The sequence below is a fragment of the Mytilus californianus genome, unplaced genomic scaffold (genome assembly GCF_021869535.1).
Source record: "Mytilus californianus isolate M0D057914Y unplaced genomic scaffold, xbMytCali1.0.p SCAF_7, whole genome shotgun sequence".
Lineage (NCBI taxonomy): Eukaryota > Metazoa > Mollusca > Bivalvia > Mytilida > Mytilidae > Mytilus > Mytilus californianus.
In genome coordinates, this window is record NW_026262723.1 from 114,632,622 (window position 1) to 114,654,434 (window position 21,813).

A 21,813-nucleotide genomic window follows, 5' to 3' on the forward strand; every position below is an offset into this window, starting at 1 on the left:
TGCCCAGAAGCAGATCAGTACAGTACAGCGATACCAGACAAGGAGGCTGTAGAAATCGAATTAAATCACCTTCTCAACTCTTCCATGGCATACAATTTGAATGATAGATAGTATAGATTTAGCAAATGTCCAAACCTTAAGTTTTCATTTCATTATAACAATTTTGTGAGTTGCTAAGATTAAGGCTATAGTTCCATCTCTTATCCCATACAAGTGAGAGGTTTAGTTAGCTATCAAACCTGGTTTAATCAACCATTTCTTCGGAAAATGCCAGTACCAAATCAGTAATATGACGGTTACTTACCATTCGTTCCGATGGTAGATATTTTGACTGGTTTTATTGACTTTACTCCGAATTTCTCTTGGAGTTCGGTATTTTTATTTATACTTTTTTTTTATCATATTTCACCAATCTTGACTTAAGTTTGAGAATGAAACATGGTGAGCAGGATGATAACATGAAAACACCATTTTAGAATATCTGATATAGTTCCAGTTTTGCAGTACTTAAAATTGTTTAGTTCCAACATGTTCAACATTTACGTGTTTATCACATGTATCCGCTCTTTGATGATTAAATGTTTTATATATAGCGGTCTAACTTATATTGTCCACCTGAAATTTGATTTATGACATGTCCAAATGACATGTTCAGGTATTTATTGTTTTTCAACTAACAAATAAACAAATTTCAAAAGAAAATGAAAAATTTTGATATAAATAACAATTTTTTTTTAAAGAAGTTCAAAATATCAAAAGTTCTTTTACTTTAAAAAGAAACTTAAGAGTACTTTCTGACGGCCATGTGTAGCATATTGCACCGCTAGTTTTTAATTTGTTCAACATGCTTTACTTGATTATTAGTGATAAGACAACTTATTCATATCATTTTTGTTTGGCATTACAGAATAACTGAATTTCAACTAATTGTATTAGTGATTAAACTTTAGCATCACTGGATCTATGTATGTATGTGACATGTTAATCTGAAGCATTTACTTGATACATAAATACACGTAATCAGTTATCAATGTACACCTAATCCTCCATCAACTCGGAGAGATTCACCACTAATCATTCCACTCTGGTCACTTAGTAAAAATACTACAGTATTAACTACGTCTTCTATCTCTGAAAAAAGAGTTATAAAGTATGACCTCAATACAGAACATTTGGACGAGTAGCTAGTGTTTGATTTTAGGTTCAACAATTTTTGGTACATAATGCCTTTCTCGAACTGTTTATGACATGTTTACACAAATTCCGTTTGGTGTGCACTGATTGGTAATTTTATCTGGGGAAACATTATTTGTCTGTTAGCTGTAATTGGTTTTAAACTAGATTTCCGTAACTGCGAGTACTCTCTAATCGGTACTTTTTCTCTTTTGTTCTTGTGTTGTGCTGTTACACCATTGTCCAAGTTTAGGGGAGGATTGCGTGTCCATTTTTGTTTAACCCGTCATTCGTCATTTATCAGTGCTTTCAGGATTCTGTAATTCAGAGGTTGTATTTGGTTGTCGTTTGTCATATTTGTTTTTCGTTTAATGTTTTAAAGTGAATCAGACCGTTATTTTTTTTTCGTTTTAATCGTTTCATTTGTTCTGCCATGCTAGTGCATTTGATGACAAACTATGCAGTTTGGGTTTTGCTCATTGTTGAAGGCAATACGATGACCTTGTTCTCTGGTAGATGATTGTGTCATTTGCTATCAAACCACATAAGCAAAAACTCGTCTTCTGATACTACATACATAGAACATTAAAAAAGAAAATGAAGTCTATATGAGGAATCATTTACAGAAAAAAATGTATGATATCTTTTCGTCTTTTTCATTTTAAATTTTTAAACAAAATAATATTTTCTCGGTATTTTCCTTTTGGGTCTTATCAGTTAATTTTTCGACATTCTACGTATGTTTCTTACCTGGAAATCTTCCCATTGGTGTCGTTGGACTAGTTGCATTAATTTTTCCTTGTATGGCCGAGTCATGTCTGTCTTCACCACAGAGGGGTTGATCGTATTTACTCTTACCTAGAAATCGTTGTGGTGTCATTGGAATTGGAAATAGCGGCATTAATTCTTCCTTTTAGGCCGATTAATGTCTGTCCACACCACAGTTGAGTTAAGTATATTTACTCTTACCTTGAAATCTTCCCATTGGTGTCATTGGAAGTAGTGGCATTAATTCTTCCTTTTATGGCCGAGTCATGTATGTCCACACCACAGTGGGGTTAATCGTATTTACTTTTACCTGGAAAATCTTCCCCATGGTGTCATTGGGAAAGTGGCATTAGTTTTTCCTTTTATGGCCGAGTCATGTCTGTCCAAACCACAGTAGGGTTAATTGTATTTACTCTTACCTGGAAATCTTCCCATTGGTGTCATTGGAAGTAATGGCATTAATTCTTCTTTTTATGGCCGAGTCATGTCTGTCCAAACCACAGTAGGGTTAATCATATTTACTCTTACCTGGAAATCTACCCATTGGTGTCATTGGAAGTAGTGGCATCAATTCATCCTTTATGGCCGATTAATGTCTGTCCACACAACAGTGGTGTTAAATGTATTTACTCTTACCTGGATGTCTTCCCATTTTCGTCATTTGAAGTAGTGGCATTAATTCTTCTTTTTATGGTCGAGTCATGTCTGTCCACACCACAGTAGGATTAATCGTATTTACTCTTACCTGGAAATCTTCCCCATGCTGTCATTGGGAAAGTGGTATTGGTTATTCCTTTTATGGCTGAGTCATGTCTGTCCACACCACAGTGGTGTTGATCGTATTTACTCTTACTTTGAAATCTTCCCAATAATGTCATTGGAAGTAGTGGCATTATTTCCTCCTTTTATGACCAAGTCATGTCTGTCCACACCACAGTGGGGTTAATGGTATTTACTCTTACCGGGAAATCGCCCCATTAATGTCATTGGAAATAGTGGCATCACCACAGTGGGGTTATTTGTATTTACTCTTACCTAGAAACAGTGCGGTTAATTGTATTTACTCTTTCCTGGAAGTCTTCCCATTTGTGTCATTTGAAGTAGTGGCATTAATTCTTCTTTTATGGTCGAGTCATGTCTGTCCACACCACAGTAGGAATAATCGTATTTACTCTTACCTGGAAATCTTCCCCATGCTGTCATTGGGAAAGTGGCATTGGTTATTCCTTTTATGGCTGAGTCATGTCTGTCCACACCACAGTGGTGTTGATCGTATTTACTCTTACTTTGAAATCTTCCCAATAATGTCATTGGAAGTAGTGGCATTATTTCCTCCTTTTATGACCGAGTCATGTCTGTCCACACCACAGTGGGGTTAATGGTATTTACTCTTAATTGGAAATCTTCCCCATGGTGATATGGGAAGTCGTGGCTTTAATTCTTCCTTTTATGGCCGAGTCATGTCTGTCCACGACACAGTGGGGTTAATCGTATTTACTCTTACCGGGAAATCGCCCCATTGGTGTCATTGGAAGTAGTGGCATCAATTCAGCCGTGTATGGCCGATTAATGTCTGTCCACACCACAGTGGGGTTAATTGTATTTACTCTAACCTGGAAATCTTCCCATTTGTGTCATTTGAAGAAGTGGCATTAATTTTTCCTTTTATGGTCGAGTCATGTCTGTCCACACCACAGTAGGATTAATCGTATTTACTCTTACCTGGAAATCTTTCTCATGCTGTCATTGGGAAAGTGGCATTGGTTCTTTCATTTATGGCTGAGTCATGTCTATCCACAGCACAGTGGGGTTGATCGTATTTACTCTTACTTGGAAATCTCCCCCAATAATGTCATTTGAAGTAGCGGTATTAATTCCTCATTTTATGGCCGAGTCATGTCTACCTATACCACAGTGGAGTTAATGGTATTACTCTTACCTAGAAATCTTCCCATTGGTGTCATTGGAAGTAGTGGCATTTATTCTTCCTTTCATGGCCGAGTCATGTCTGTCCACACAACAGTGCGGTTAATTGTATTTACTCTTTCCTGGAAGTCTTCCCATTTGTGTCATTTGAAGTAGTGGCATTAATTCTTCTTTTATGGTCGAGTCATGTCTGTCCACACTACAGTAGGATTAATTGTATTTACTCTTATCTGGAAATCTTCCCCATGCTGTTATTGGGAAAGTGGCATTGGTTATTCCTTTTATGGCTGAGTCATGTCTGTCCACACCTCAGTGGTGTTGATCGTATTTACTCTTACTTTGAAATCTTCCCAATAATGTCATTGGAAGTAGTGGCATTATTTCCTCCTTTTATGACCGAGTCATGTCTGTACACACCACAGTGGGGTTAATGGTATTTACTCTTACTTGGAAATCTTCCCCATGGTGATATGGGAAGTCGTGGCTTTAATTCTTCCTTTTATGGCCTAGTCATGTCTGTCAACACCACAGTCGGGTTAATTGCATTAACTCTTACCTAGAAATCGTTCTATTGGTGTCGTTGGAAATAGTGGCATCAATTATTCCTTGTATGGACGAGACATGTATGTCAACACCACAGTGGGGTTATTTGTATTTACTCTTACCTAGAAATCGTTTTATTGGTGTCATTGGAAATAGTGGCATCAATTATTCCTTGTATGAACGAGACATGTATGTCAACACCACAGTGGGGTTATTTGTATTTACTCTTACCTAGAAATCGTTCTATTGGTGTCATTGGAAGTAGTGGCATTAATTCTTCCTTTTATGGTCGAGTCATGTCTGTCCACACCATAGTAGGATTAATCGTATTTACTCTTACCTGGAAATCTTTCTCATGCTGTCATTGGGAAAGTGGCATTGGTTCTTTCTTTTATGGCTGAGTCATGTCTATCCACAGCACAGTGGGGTTGATCGTATTTACTCTTACTTGGAAATCTCCCCAATAATGTCATTTGAAGTAGCGGTATTAATTCCTCATTTTATGGCCGAGTCATGTCTACCTATACCACAGTGGAGTTAATGGTATTACTCTTACCTAGAAATCTTCCCATTGGTGTCATTGGAAGTAGTGGCATTTATTCTTCCTTTCATGGCCGAGTCATGTCTGTCCACACAACAGTGCGGTTAATTGTATTTACTCTTTCCTGGAAATCTTCCCCATGGTGGCATTGGGAAAGTGGCATTGGTTATTCCTTTTATGGCTGAGTCATGTCTGTCCACACCACAGTGGTGTTGATCGTATTTACTCTTACTTTGAAATCTTCCCAATAATGTCATTGGGAGTAGTGGCATTATTTCCTCCTTTTATGACCGAGTCATGTCTGTCCACACCACAGTGGGGTTAGTGGTATTTACTCTTACTTGGAAATCTTCCCCATGGTGATATGGCAAGTCTTGGCTTTAATTCTCCCTTTTATGGCCGAGTCATGTCTGTCCGCGACACAGTGGGGTTAATCGTATTTACTCTTACCGGGAAATCGCCCCATTGGTGTCATTGGAAATAGTGGCATCAATTCTTCCTTGTATGGCCGAGTAATGTCTGTCAACACCACAGTCGGGTTAATTGTATTTTTACTCTTACCTAGAAATCGTTCTATTGATGTCATTGGAAATAGTGGCATCAATTATTCCTTGTATGGACGAGACATGTATGTCAACACCACAGTGGGGTTATTTGTATTTACTCTTACCTAGAAATCGTTCTATTGGTGTCATTGGAAATAGTGGCATCAATTATTCCTTGTATGGACGAGACATGTATGTCAACACCACAGTGGGGTTATTTGTATTTACTCTTACCTAGAAATCGTTCTATTGGTGTCATTGGAAGTAGTGGCGTTAATTCTTCCTTTTATGGCCGATTCATGTCTGTCCATACCACAGTGGAATTAATCGTATTTACTCTACCCTGGATATCTTCCCATTGGTGTCATTGAAAGTAGTGGAATCAATTCATCCGTGTATAGCCGATTAATGTCTGTAAACACCACAGTGGGGTTAATTGTATTTACTCTTACCTGGAAATCTTCCCATTTGTGTCATTTGAAGTAGTGGCATTAATTCTTCCTTTTATGGTCGAGTCATGTCTGTCCACACCATAGTAGGATTAATCGTATTTACTCTTACCTGGAAATCTTTCCCATGCTGTCATTGGGAAAGTGGCATTGGTTCTTTCTTTTATGGCTGAGTCATGTCTATCCACAGCACAGTGGGGTTGATCGTATTTACTCTTACTTGGAAATCTTCCCAATAATGTCATTGGAAGTAGTGGCATTAATTCCTCATATTATGGCTGAGTCATGTCTACCTATACCACAGTGGGGTTAATCGTATTTACTCCTACCTGGAAATCTTCCCCATGGTGTCATTGGAAGTAGGGGCATCAGTTCTTCCTTTCATGGCCGAGTCATGTCTGTCCACACAACAGTGGGGTTAATTGTATTTACTCTTACCTGGAAATTTTTCCATTGGTGTCATTAGAAATAGTGGCATTAATTCATCCTTTTATGGCCGATTATTGTCTGTCCACACCAAAGTTTTCTTAATTGTATTTACTCTTACCTGGATATCTTCCCATTGATGTCATTGGAAGTAGTGACATTATTTCTTCCTTTTTTTTGTCCACACCACAGTGGTGTTAATCGTATTCACTCTTACCTAAAAATATTCCCATTGGTGTCATTGGGAAAGTGGCATTAGTTCTTCCTTTTATGGCCTAGTCATGTCTGTCCTTACCACAGTGGAGCTAATCGTATTAACTCTTACCTGGAAATCTTCCCATTGGTGTCATTGGAAGTAGTGGCATTAATTCTTCCTTGTATGGCCGTGACATGTCTGTCCACACCACAGTAGGGTTAATCGAATTCACTCTTATCTAAAGTTAGAACAACATATCATAACAAAGAACGTAAAATATACAAAATAAGATTGAGAATGGAAATGGGGAATATGTCAAAGAGACAACAACCTGACCAAAGACCAGATAACAGCCGAAGGCCACCAATGGGTCTTTAACGCAGCGAGAAAATCCCGCACCCGGAGGTGGGCCTCAGCTGGCCCCTTATAAAAATGTGTATTAGTTCAGTGAAAATGGACGTCATACTCAACTCCAAAACATATAAATGAACTAAAATTAAAACTAAAAAAACATACAAGACTAACAAAGGACAGAGGCTCCTGACTTGGGACAGGCGCAAAAATGCGGCGGGATTAAACTTGTTTTGTGAGATCTCAACCCCTACCCCCGCCCCCACCCACCCCCCACCCCCCCCCCCCCCCCCCTACCTCTAGCCAATGTAGAATAAAGAAACACACAGCAATACGCACAGTAAAAACCAGTTTAAAAGAAGTCCGAGTCCGATGTCAGAATAGGTAACAAACGAAACTAAGCAAAATGACAATGATACATAAATTAACAAAGGACTACTAGCAGTTACTGACATGCCAGCTCCAGACCTTAATTAAACTGATTGAAAGATTATGTCTTCATCATCTTAAAATCAAGCACAATCCCTCCCGTTAGGGGTTTAGAATCATACCATCATAAAATATATGAGAAAAACATAACCCGTATCAAGCCTATGACTTACTCAAGAATAACTTGCATGTTAAAAAACAATATTGATTCCAATTCTGAGAACAAAGTAAGAAAACATACATCATATTTAATAGGAATAGGTATTGTTATTTGAAAAAGGAGACGATACCAAAGTGACAAAATAAAATCATAATTCAGAAAAAGACAGATAACACCATGGTCACAAGGAAATAAGACGAACAACATTTTACACACCACTATCCAGATAACATCCTGGCAAAAAAAGGATAATTCACAGATGACACAGAAAAAAAGGATAATACACAGATGACAATATGAACAAAGCAAAAATAAGACAAACAATAATTCACACAACACTACACAGATAACGCCATGACCAAAAGGAAATAAGACCAACAACAATTTACACACCACTATCCAGACTCAAGACTAAACAACAATTACCACACCAAAATCCGGTTGAACTCAGATGCTCAAGAATGAAAAGCAGTTTTTTGGAATTAAATGACAAAACAAAATTAGGTAATACGAATCAAACAAAGTCCAGGTGTGAGGAATACGATGAATACCTTTTTTCAGTAGTTTTCTTAATGACTAATTCATCTGTATAGATGAGATGTACTTACATTATGAGGTCCCAGTTCTAATGCCATACATTTAGTTAACATATCAATAGCTGCTTTTGTTGTAGAGTAGACACATCCTTCAGATATAGCTTTTTCAGACAAGATACTGGATATGTTAACTATTCTTCCACCTTTTCCATTTTGTATCATCCTCTTAGCAATAACCTAAAATAATGGTAATATACCGTTTCAAAAAAATCGTCTGCTATCAAACATTAAATCGTTAAATCTGTTTAAATCTAACTTGGTTTCAGTTTCTCATTGGTTGGTTTGATTTGTGCTCATGTCTTCACAAATTTTATTGGTAACAAAAAGTTATATGTCTTCAACAGATTCATTTATGATATCAAACTAAGTACATTGTACCTACTTAACCTGTCGCACAATTCATTACCAAAATCGTCCAGTTGTAATCTATCAGAAGTCCTGCAGTAACAAATCTTACCAGTCAAAAAAATGCTTTCTGTTAAACAAACTTATCATATTAATCGCCGTTGTAAGTCCCGTGCTAGCTCTTTACAAAATCTTCAAGCCATCAGACCTTAAATATTTGACTTTACAGTATAAATAAAAAAAAGAAGTAGATAAATTATTAAATACTTTTGTAAAAACTGAGAGGGCTTTAACCAAACAGACAAAAACCCACTCTAGGTAAACTTTGCATTCAGGAGACATTTAACTCTAGTTTTGATATTAATTACAAAATAAATTGATTAAAAAAGACAGTCACAATGTATCATTTAAAACATGAAATTGCGGAAGCGCTGCCTTCGGTGTGGATAGTCATATAAAACAAAACGTGCAATTTGGTGCGGTTTTTTTTGCCATTTTATTGCATTTACTTCATTTTATATTAGCTTTTTATTGACATTTACGTATCTTTTTCCTATTTAGCTTAAAATACAAAAGTACGAAAGAATAAATAATACATTCTGCAAATTGGAGAAATTTTCATTTTATGACAAATATGGCACTTAATTGTTCTTTTTTAAGTTTACCTGAGACACGTTGAAAGTTCCTTTAAAGTTGATGTCAAATATTCTATAATAGAAATTAAAAATGTAAGGTCAGATATTTATAAATTTTCAATCGGATTTAGTTTATACTGGAAAAATAGTACTATTTAAAGTAAACAACAAATGATTTATTGATTATCTTCTGATATTATCATAGGATTGGTTCCCTTGCACATCCCTTCTTACCCAACCAGATCGAAATTTTGTACATTTCTGATCAACTTGTCATATGCATGATCCCGGGACACATTATCTATATTTTGAACTCAAATTCAAAATGTAAACGAATACTAACTAAAAAAGAAATAAAATGATATTATATCATCTCAACTATATGTACATAATAAGAAAGCAACAGGAATTAAAGAAACATTTTGTCTTGTTTCAAACTAGAAATTACCGAACTAAATGCCATACCAAAAATATCAGATCTAATTATTGAATAACAGCAGCTTAAATATTACGTTTACAAATACGTCTACTACTCATGAGCCGATGCATGTTTACTTTAAGTCCTATAATGTATTGTCCATTACATTGATATTGTAAGGCATTAAAAAATCCATTTATTCTTTATACGTCATTTATGTCATTGTATTATAATAATGTTTTGATTCCTGTCGACAAATTCGACTTGAGATAGCTTTAATTTTCTGTTAAGTGCTTTTATAATGCTTTAAAACATCTTATTTTTCTGAATTTTGAACATCTTGTCTCCAGCATATCATATGATGATATCTCAATAAGATGCACTGAAGATAACTTCCTCAAAAACCCAGATATCTGAAAAAATTAAGCGTAAACATCTTCATAACCTGTCTTTTGAATTGTTCAGAAAAAAACTTGTACAAAACATTAAATAGTATGTTTTCTCACCTCGAGCGGTCATCTAATTTAATGCATTGATTGTAATGGGTGAAATATAAGAATAAAACTTACATTTACAAAAATATATGAAAATTAGTTTAATGGAATGCTTTATATCTTGCCTGTCAATGTTTTCTTTTGGAGTATCGATGAATAATGACCTCATAGTTACACCAGCATTGTTTACCAGTAGGTCTATGTGTCCGATCTTACTGACTTCCTGTCTTGATTTATACCAGTCTTGTAAGTCTACATTAATCACGTTAATGTTTGGTACCTAAAACAATAAACAACAGTATTATTAACCAGTAGGTCGACGTGTCTGATCTTATTGAGTTCCTCTCTTGTTTTATCCCAGTCTTTTGAATCCATGTTGATGTTTTGTACTTAAATAAAGGCAACAGTAGTATACCGCTGTTTAATAGTCATAATTCGATTCAGCGAAAACAAATCCGGGTCACAAACCAAAACCGAAGGAAACATATCAATTATAAGAGGAAACCAACAGAACAACAGAAACACTTAACTACAGCAACAGCAAACGCCAACCTTCATAGGAACGGACTATTTGATAACAACTACCATATTCCTGACTTGGTACAGGACATTTTAAGAAAAAATGGTGGGTTGAACCCGGTTTATGGCTAGCAAACTTCCCGCTTTCATGGCAATGTTAAAAATACTGCTAAAAGGACAACATTACGTGACAGGAATACAATACAAATAAACGCAAGAGACTGTTCATATAACGATTGGTAGGAAATAACCCCAATTTCCCTTAGCTCTTCTTATTTAATAGAATTGATCCGTTTATTTATATGGTATGCAAGACGTTTTGTTAGCTGTGTTGATTATATTTCTTATTTCTGTATTTCCCAACGAATAATTAAAAAATGAAACTTATTTAGACATGTTGGATTTTTTTTTTTTGTCGTTTGAGGTATTAAGATAATTATATTATTTAAGTAGAAAAACAAATGCTTCCTGAAAATGTATTTATATACGTTCTCTATTAATATTAAGTTACCTCTGATTCTATTTCTAATTACCTGTCTTTTAATCTATCTAATTACCTCCGATATTAAACTATCTAAATCTGCCTGTGTTCTACTAAGTGCAAATGTTTCTGCTCCACATTCTGCTAATTTTTTCGCAATAGCTCTACCAAATCCTACAATTTATATCGTAGTAGAATTTCATATGTATTTGAAAAGAAATATTATTTAAGTTCTTACTGAAGTCTTAAGAAGTTTCAAACATCAGAGTTCAAATTTATGGACAAAAAACTTAATATAAGTTTATCACAGCAACTCAAAAATCGCGTGCCCTGTCAACTAATGATGAAACAACAACATGGAATGTATTGTTATATCACATATATTCAAACTTCATCTCTTTTCGTTTACAGAGTAGTAAAGACATAGCAGTATTGTAGATACTAGAATTTGTTCAGTTCTTTGAGTAAAATATTTCTAATTTAATCATCCCTTACGTGCTTTGAATCTATTTTTGGAGTTTATAAGGAGTCACTTTTCTAAATAAATTTAGAATGCAGATTTTATTTCAAGAAAGATTAAATTAAAATGCAGAAAATTTAATTGACAATAAAAGACCTGAAACTAAGACCAAATCACGAACCTGAAAAAAGACGAAAAACAAGTCATCACACTTTTCATTTAAAACCTAATGATTTTGGTTCTTGTTGCTCAGTCTTCATTGTTAAGTTTAGTGTTTTGTTTGTCTTCTTTGTCGCAACATTTGCTTTTTTTTTTTTTAATCGTGAATATTGATTGTCTTTTTGGTATTGTTTGTCTCTTTTTGATATAATTTATGAAATCATAAATAAAAAAAATATGAACAGGTTCTGAAATGGCACCTTATGACTTAGGACTTTGCTTTGTTAAAATTTCAAGTACCATTCCTTCATTTCCGATATCCATGCAAAGAGTGTGGTCAGAAGCGTCGATAATGTAATCATCTCCAATTATGCAAGCCTAATCTTGTAACGAATTAACAGTAAATGATGTCAACCAAGATTACTCATAACTGTCATAAGATTCTTTCCTAGATACAAAGATATGGTTTGGAAGTATAGCTGAAAATTTATAACAAACGGCATATCCCATCCTAATGTTTACGGCGATGTTGTTTAGAGCCCATAAACTTAGATACGATCTATGTAAACTTATCGATCATTTGAATAAACTTATTCTACAATGTTATCAATTTGATACTGTAGGAAGAACTTTGAATATTATGTCGGTCTTATCATTGATCTTGTTATTGATTAATAAATCAGAACATAACTACAAATGCATTCCTATAGTTATGAACACTTGTGGTCCTACATTGTATATACTATTGATACTTATATTTTGGCATTGCAAAAGGTCATGGCATCCCCAAACTGTTATGGCGTCTTTAAAACTATATTCTTTGCCAGATGGAACCTTTTGTCTGGGAAGCATGATTTATTTATCAGTTGTAATTGAATTTGAACTAACTTTCAGTAATAGCGAGCTCTGTTAGCTTGGTACTTTGTGTCTTTAGTCTTTTTTAAGCTTTGTTTTTTTCTAATGAGTCAAACCGTTTTCAACTTCTTTTTACAGTTTGTTCTACTATTGTGTTGTTATACCACTGTCCCGAATTCGGTTGAGGATTGAGCAGTCGCCACATTGTATTTGCCTATCCCTAGGCAGGAGCCTGTAATTTAGTGATTGTCGTTTGTTTTTTTGTTATGTTTTTGTTTCTTTTATTGTTTTGTTCATAACTCAGGCTGTTTGTTTAGTATAACGGATGTGAGTTTTAATAGTTCACTATGCAGTTTGAGTGTTGGTCATAATTTAAACAAATTACGGTGACCTATAGGTGTCAGACCACTAATTAAAAATCCCTATCTGTTCAACCAAATTTTGCAATTTTCACAGCTTTTGCAATTTTCACAGCTTTCTAAATATTTTACCTTAAGTTTAACTTCATAGAAACCAGGTATATCTTGAATAGTACATGTATCACCTTTCTACATGGCAATTTTCAATCTACCTTTAAAGTCTTATAAGAAAAATCTGACCTTCGGAACATAGGTACTACCAAAATAACCCCTGGTTTTCTGGAAATCTTAAATTAGTATGATGTGGCGTGGTCATTTACATCAAAGATTTGATGGTCAATACTTAATCAGTTTAATGATCTTTCATCTTGATTAATGTGACAGTTTATACGGTACATGGGTTGCACAGTACAGTTGCAATAACATTTTAGAAGTTTATCAAAATAATCTAAGACCATAAAACAATGTTTAATCTAAATTAAGAACAGCTGTTTATAGCACGATCTTGTGAGAAACTTTATGTATTGGTCAGATATATTGGAGTAGTAGCTTGAAGTAACAAGTTGTATTATAGATAATAATGAAGTAACATGTTTTATAGAGTTGGAATTAAGTAACGTTTTATATTGGAATTTATAACTGTGAACCTTTACTAATATCATGTATACATGTACTGTTACACGATTAAATATGTGAACATTAAGCAGACTTCGTTATACATACATGCAGACAGTACTTAGTGAGCTTACGGAGAAACTTTACATTAGCTAGTTCTCTATGCTAACGGGCAAGATGGAGTTATTGATCCCGGATACATAGTTCCGAAATAATGTATAGTCCCAAAGCATACACAGAATAAAGCCCCGTTATATCACTATGGAGCGCATTACTCCTGAATGTTTGATACAAACTCATAGACAAGTAATTTGTTGCTCAAAATGGTCTAAATTTATTTCTCTTTCACCAAAAGTTTCATTTTTGCAAATTTGTTGGTTAGTCTTAAGTAAACAATGACATCAAAAGAACTACTTTGTGTAAGAGTAGGGCTACTTTTACATACGTTCTAAATTGGAGGGAGTATAATTGGTGGTCTGACACCTAAACCTGCTACCAGTTTACCCCTACCCTACCCCCATCCCCAATATAAGAAACACTAAAACAGCAGCGGAAATAAATTGATGATACAGCAAACTTTTTTGTAAGCGAAACCTGTTTATAATTATTACTTTATACATATGTTTTCCGATCAATAGCATCATCAAAACAGTTCAAAATAAACCTACCTTTCCCAGCACCGGTAACGAGAGCTCTCTTCCCATCAAATCGAATCGCCATATTTCAATATTAGTTTATACTGTTTCACACTTTTTTAACTACAGGAAAAGGATGACCTCAACACAATGTCTGTTCAAGGTAACCTATCACTTTTATCTACAGATAGGGTTAATTATATGTATGCTTTATTGTCTTACAATGTAATATTATACAATAATAAATGGTCAGACACTTACATACATTTATATCAACACATATTGTCATGCTATTTTTGTACGCCATATTAAACTAATGGACACTTATAAAAAAATCAGTTGTAAAAAGTGTCTTCTTCCTAAATATTTATCAAATCGGCATGTCTATTTTTCTATCAACCCCTCAAATAATTTCATCTACACAAATGTAAAGCCAAAGGCGATATGATAAAACAAAGTGCCCATTGAAATTGTAGTAATAATAAACGTCCTGAATCCTTTGAAAATTATGTTAGTTATGAATACAATGAGCAGTAATATTGGCAAATGGGTGCCGAAATATTTGCTGTGATATCCCTATAATGTACAAGTATAAAATGTATGCACCTCAACTCAAAGTTATTAAATGCAATATTAATAGTGACCGTTGGTCTTTGTAGACATTGATATTGGAATTTCTCATGACAATCTTCGTACCAAAATGAATGAACAAATGAATACATAAAATTTTATACAACGTTGAATTTTAAACCGAAAATTATCTATGTATTATATACATGCATACACTTATTACCGTGTCGAATACGGATATAACATTCGTGATATATAGTATTGGCAAACTTTTGTTTAATTACCACAAACGGAAATCAACGTGTATTTTTGTCGTCTACTAATCAACTACAAAATGTTTATTTTATTTTCAAATTGATAAGATAGTGACACTTCTTATCTTGATATATCTGTAACATTTTTATATTTTAGGTCAAGCGTGTTATCTGATTGTATCAGGTTTACATACATCTGTATTTTCACACATAGCCATTTAATACAGTTAGAGATCATCAGAGATATTAATTAAGAGTTATATTTAGATTTCTTTGTTTGACTAGTGAGCCCTAATGATTTGCATATGGTGCCCTAGTAAATTTATGTAAGGGGCACGGAACACTAGGAGCCCGGATAACCGGAGCACCCGGATTACCGGTGCACGGAATACACGGAGCCCGGTTGCCCTAGTGGCTTGTAGGAGAGATATAAAAAAGAGAAAGAGCGTGAGATATAGGAGGAGAGAGAATTTATAGTGAGGAGAGGACAGTTACGTTTGTAGAGTAGAGAGGAGAACCGTAATTGTTGAGCCTGAAGTTAGATGTACATTTTGTTATACTTGTATAATGTGATTTTGATAATACAGTATTGAACTTTTATTCGACTTCGTGTTTATGTTCACTTACAAGACTTCGTTCAGACTGCACCAGGATCCATTTATTTATTTATGTGACCAGGATTCCCTTAATCACGCTACCAGTAGATTTCAAGGTTAACCCTGTTAAAGAGTATACTTGGCATTTGTCGTCCGTGTACGAGTGAAAGGCACGACCTGAAACTTATACACCCAACAACACAGCACAAACACACGTGTGTACACTTTAGTTAAAGTTGCATAACGGAAGACTTTTTTGTCACATTGGTGGCAGCGGTGGGATTTACTGTGTGTGACTTCAACGAACTTATAGGTGATAGTTGTATTTGTTTTATAATACAATGGAGACACCAAGAAGGACAATTATCACATCAACTCAGGCTCCAATGCTCTCTCGGGTAAGGCAGAATTGCTTCAGAAATCAACTTTTTTCCCCAGAAGATTCTGAGTTAATAGATAGTTCGCCTGCCACTGGTACTCTCCATGATGTTCGCACGGAGACTATGCCAGATGTCCGGTATCGCCGGAGAATCGGGCATTTTTCACCCAGGAGCAATCAGGATAGAGCTGTCCAGGAGATGAGCAATACGCAAAGTGGTAAAGAAAATGGTTGGAAGAAATTTTGGCAAAATATGGATTAGTTTGCTTACTTTCAGTAGCGGCATCGTTGCAACAGCATGGATTTATTTTCCTAACAATAGGGCAGTACAGAAGTCTCAGGAATATGTAGTGATTGGATTATTAGCGATAATATGCCTGATAATTTCAACGATATAGTTTTGAAATTAGTATGGAATTCCGTCATTACTGGTTATTAGTCAGAAAACACTGCATATACATGGTCCAGGAACAGGCGAAGCCCTAATCATATGTATAATGGGCTAAGCCGTACTCCGGATAATGTTATCACTGATACTGGTACGCCCTATGACTCAGATGAAATGCCCTCGTACTCGAGCCCATGGCCTAATTGCCCTGTTATAAACGGGCAAAGGCAAATGGAGCTTGAGTCACCCGGGCATACATCGGAAAACATGGGCTTATCACCAGGACATGTTCAATTGCCAGAGTCTGTTAGTCGGGAAAATTAATGTACTGATATAAACGGAACGACTACGGAATATCCGAATACTTGGTGTATCCGTGGACGGAACGTTCCTCCATCTAATGAATATCCTGTTCGGAGGACCTTTTCCGGAGCAAAGAATAGTGTTTGGAATGAGTTTATTCAATACTTTGAGAATATATCCGAGTTAAATGTATGGAACAATGAAAATTCACGAAGGGTCCTACTTAGTACTCTTATGGGACAAGCGGAGACGTATGCACATGGGATGCCAGTAATAATACAGAGAGATTATAATCGCCTTAAACGAAAGATGGAAGAGAGATTTGGACATACGGCGATGAAAGAAAGGTATTTGGCAGGGGCAATCCTGAGATTGTAGAGGAGAACTCTATTAAAGCGTTCCTTGACAAGTGCGGACAGTCAGAAGATTTTCGCCTTGCTGTCAAGCGGCGAACCAGACCTAATACCCTGCAAGAGGCGGTAATTAATTCAATGCAGGAAGAATGCTTAAGAGTAGGAGAAAAGGACCTCGCCAAGCATTTCAACCCAGTTCAGCGGCCTATATTTGAAGTTGAAGACGGGGATAGTGATGAAGATGTAACTGCAGAAGCAGAAGGAACACGAAGAGAAAATGTCGACAGAAATAATTAAAGTTCCTGATAATTACCCACGGAATAACGGTAAAGGATCCCAAGGGCGATTCTATAACCGTGATATATGGCATGGAAGAGACAGATCCCCGATGTTTAAAAATCGTCCACCAGAATTTCCGGAACCGAGAAGGGGACCGTAGAGATTCTCGAGAGACAGATTTACGCAGAGGAGATCGACACCAGAGGCCAGGTGTCGGTCATCCGGCATGGACGGTCTAATGAAAAGAAAAAAACCCACAATGAAACGACGGAAGAAGATAGTGAATAAACCAAGTGACTTTATAAACAGTTGTTTATTTATTGTGTAAACTATGTTGTTTTATACAGAAGTTTTTCTGTGTTTGTTTATAAAGTAGAAGTTTAGCTTTATTTGGTGCTCGAAACCCTAAATACATTTTTATGGTGTCTCGAAGCCCTTTAAAATTACAATATGTCGCTTGAAACCCTTCAATCATGGTGTTCTCAATGCCCATTAAACAATGATTAACTACATTTTTTTTAAGACCAGTAAACTCCATTGTTTTGAAAGTCTTAAATCTAAAACTATTATGTAGACTTAAAATATATCATTGTCGGCACTATATAATTTTTGTATTTTTGTTATATTTCTTATTTTTAATAAGTGGTGCTTATTTTACATAGACTTACATTTTGCATAATTAGTTTAAAGTAATTTTGTTTATATGGAGCCCTGTGACCCTTGTTATTTACTTGGTGTTACCTGGCCCAATTTTGAGTGTACGTTTAAACATTTTAAAGAATCAAATCTTGGATTCCGATGGTTTTTTTTTATATACCATGATAAAAATATGATATCTCTGTAAGTTGTGTTAAGTTTTGTTATTTAGAATCGCATAATACTCAAAACTAGTCAGAGGTGCTATTTTTATATTTTAAAAAGTTATGATAAGGTTTTTTTTATTATCATCTATCTCAGGGTACATGTACATTTTTGTTTATATATATATTTTTTTTATCTTAGAAGTTCTTTTGATGCAAACCATGATATGTTTTTGATATATATACATTTTTTTATATACATGTACTACTTGTTGGCTACGTGTGTATTTGTTATAAGGTGCTCAAGAACAGTATTTAATTAGATTTTTTTTTATATAATGCTGTATACTGAACAGTGGAAGTTCATAGTTAAGAGGGGGGCTGTGTAACATTTTTATATGTTAGGTCAAGCGTGTTATCTGATTGTATCAGGTTTACATACATCTGTATTTTCACACATAGCCATTTAATACAGTTAGAGATCATCAGAGATATTAATTAAGAGTTATATTTAGATTTCTTTGTTTGACTAGTGAGCCCTTATGATTTGCATATGGTGCCCTAGTAAATTTATGTAAGGAGCACGGAACACTAGGAGCCTGGATATCCGGAGCACCCGGATTATCGGTGCACGGAATACACGGAGCCCGGTTGCCCTAGTAGTCTATATTTGTATCCGGGCTTGTAGGAGAGATATAAAAGAGAGAAAGAGCGTGAGATAAAGGAGGAGAGAGAATTTATAGTGAGGAGAGGACAGTTACGTTTGTAGAGTAGAGAGGAGAACCGTATTGTTGAGCCTGAAGTTAGACGTACATTTTGTTATACTTGTATAATGTGATTTTGATAATACAGTATTGAACTTTTATTCGACTTCGTGTTTATGTTCACTTTCAAGACTTCGTTCAGACTGCACCAGGATCCATTTATTTATTTATGTGACCAGGATTCCCTTAATCGCGCTACCAGTAGATTTCAAGGTTAACCCTGTTAAAGAGTATACTTGGCATTTGTCGTCCGTGTACGAGTGAAAGGCACGACCTGAAACTTATACACCCAACAACACAGCACAAACACACGTGTGTACACTTTAGTTAAAGTTCCATAACGGAAGACTTTTTCGTCACATATCTTATACACTAGAGACAAATCAAATTAAATGAGTAATACTACTTATATTGGATATATATACTTATATTGGATATATATACTTATATTGGATATATATACTTATATTGGATATATATACTTATATTGGATAAATAAGTCCTTTCGCATTTAAATCATTCTTAAAAAAACTTAACTGATATAGTCTTTCATGTAAAAAAGATATTCTAAATAATAAATTTTTGTGGTAATTTATTTCTCAGATATTATGCATACTATATTTAAATCATCAGTTAATGTGTTGCTGGGTGATTATTGCATTGATGCATGTTTTGCATCCCTTTTTACATTATTTTACCTTCGGAAACATTCTTTCATTTGTGCACACATCCTTTAAGTCGGAGTCGGAAAAAAATTAGAAGGACTAAAAAGGTCAACACCTTAAGATCTGACTTGCGGATACCAATTTCGATTAATTTATAAGGAAAATTGATAAGGTCGCTACAATGTGTTTGCAATCTTCGTACTAATCAGTTGTGTTTGCTTCAGCTTTCAGTCTTAGATTTTTCGCTTTAACTCGCATTGGTAAAATAGCAATGAGTTTCATCGAAGTATTCGAAGTTTTAAAACAGATCAACTATTCTTTTCTATAACTTTGATTGTCCGTCAGCAAAAGGACATATCTGTGTGTCGGATTCATTTACTTAAGATTTTTTTGGCAAATTCGTTATCCTCCGCCCGAAAATAACTTGTACATATATTTTTGATGGGTCAACTCTTACAAGTTTTCAATTTTCTTCTATTTTAAAGAAGAATTTGTCGTTTTGCGAGGTCAGTGGACTTTATTTCGGAGCGCATTCTTTTAAAATCGGGGCAAAAAAAATTAAGCAAAAAGGTTAGGAGGGGATGACGACACATTTACAGAAATGGGGTCGACGAACATCCAACGCTAATACAAAATACATTCGCTGGACGATTTAAGTTTATTGATTTTAAACCACATTAACTGTCATTGAAATAATACATATATCAATTGTAAGTCTCAAAACAATTGGCTAATAGGATAATCGATAGTGTATTGGGAGAATGTAAAACCTTCATTTAGATTTGGGGGACTTCACTTTGACCTACAGAATGAGGTGTCTATATTAATTGGATTGGTCAAATGGGCATGGAATGGTGCGATTTTAACCGAGTCTTTCGACAATGGTTGCGTAATCGCTTCCTCTCGAGTTTCATTGTTATTCACATTGGGTTAAATGATATGGGTGTATTGACACACTATTCGGTGAGATAGAATGTGACCTGCTTTGTTTACATCCATTATATCCAGCTTTTTAAATAATACGGTATGATATATTAATGAGACGGTACTGGCGCAATGCCAAATGTTGAAAAGCTATTGAAAGGGCTCGTAATCAAGTGAATCTCCGTGTCAGGAACTGGGTCCTGAGCATTAGTGGATACGCAATAAGGCTGGTCCTGAGCAATAATAGATACGCAATAAGGCTGGTCCTGGACATTAGTGGATACGCAATAAGGCTGGTCCTGCGCATAAGTGAATACGCAATAAGGCACTGTAATAAACGTACTTAAGAAAGTAATTTATACAGATATAATGGGACACACTTAGTTGTTAATGATGACTATTTGATCAATTTACAAGGAGAACTTCGGAACATGCTGGTCAGGATTATGACAGTTTGATTTTGTTTGGTTTTATGGACTTCTTTTTAATTTATTTTTGAGTTCTGTATTTTTATCATATTCATTCATTCCTTGGAGTATGATAAAGAAACATGTTCAGCAGGATGAAAACATGAAAACACCCTTTTTGGAATACCTGATTTATTCCGGTTTTGCAGTACTCCAAATTGTTCAGTGTCGTGATTGACGAGTTTATCCCAAGTATTCGTTCTTTGATGATTTAATGTTGCTTGCGCATATGTTTTTATATATCTCGGTCTTGTATTATCCTTCTCAAATTCGATTTATGACATGTATAAATGACATGTACCGGTATTTGAAATTTTTTCAACTAACTAAAAAAACAAATATTAATAAAAAATGAAAAACTTAAAATAAATAATTTTTTAAAGACGTTTCAAGTACCAAAAAATCTTTTACTTTAAAAACCAATAATAGAGTACTTTTCGACGGCCATGTGTAGCATATTGCAACACTCTAAGTAGCAAAATGCATTTGAAAACTAATTTAAATTTAATTATCCTTTTTAGTCCACTAAAAATCAAAACCGTTCGGCCCATCCAAGCATAAATCTTAAATTTATGCATAAATAGACATGTTCGGTACATGCCATTTATACATGTCATAAATCAAGAACGAATATTGTTCTTCGTCAATCTGCTGTTTAACTTGATGAGAGTGGTTTAAAGACCCTTTATCGGATATTGTTTTAGCCAAACGAAAGCTGGATTATTTAATTTTAGTCTGCCTAATAATCAATGATGTGGATCGATGAAAAGCTTCATTCTATTTTATACCTTTCTGATTAAAAGAGACACCAACGGTTTGGGATAAAAAGAAACAAATGGGTAATAGCATGAAATAAAGCATCTTCTTTTATTCTATCAAATCCCTTATATTTCAACGGTAGATCGTTTTTCGTTAAATGTAATAACATCTAATTATTTTTATAGTATTTCACAATTTTCAAAACAAGGCAAGTTTATGTAATTATACAATTCT

At 34.9% G+C, this 21,813-nt stretch overlaps 1 protein-coding gene across 1 annotated transcript; it reads right to left on the bottom strand.

The window, feature by feature from the left end:
• Positions 1–913: 913 nt before the first annotated feature.
• LOC127708316 (D-erythrulose reductase-like) lies at positions 914–14,235 on the bottom strand. Its single transcript, XM_052213172.1, has 7 exons — positions 14,112–14,235; positions 11,072–11,169; positions 10,121–10,275; positions 9,114–9,156; positions 8,116–8,280; positions 6,697–6,805; positions 914–1,131 (listed from the first exon to the last, which is right to left on the bottom strand). Exons 1-7 carry the CDS (start codon positions 14,161–14,163, stop codon positions 1,028–1,030), a joined length of 726 nt encoding a protein of 241 aa, XP_052069132.1. The 5' UTR covers positions 14,164–14,235; the 3' UTR covers positions 914–1,027.
• Between the last annotated feature and the right edge of the window lie 7,578 nt (positions 14,236–21,813).

Excerpts from the sequence above, each read along its gene's own strand:
- LOC127708316 (XM_052213172.1), bottom strand. The coding sequence starts at position 14,163 with ATGGCGATTCGATTTGATGGGAAGAGAGCTCTCGTTACCGGTGCTGGG. Across the intron at positions 11,170-14,111 it reads CGTTACCGGTGCTGGGAAAG|GATTTGGTAGAGCTATTGCG; the intron begins GTAGGTTTATTT and ends TATAAATTGTAG. Across the intron at positions 8,281-9,113 it reads GAACTTTCAACGTGTCTCAG|GTTATTGCTAAGAGGATGAT; the intron begins GTAAACTTAAAA and ends CCATTATTTTAG.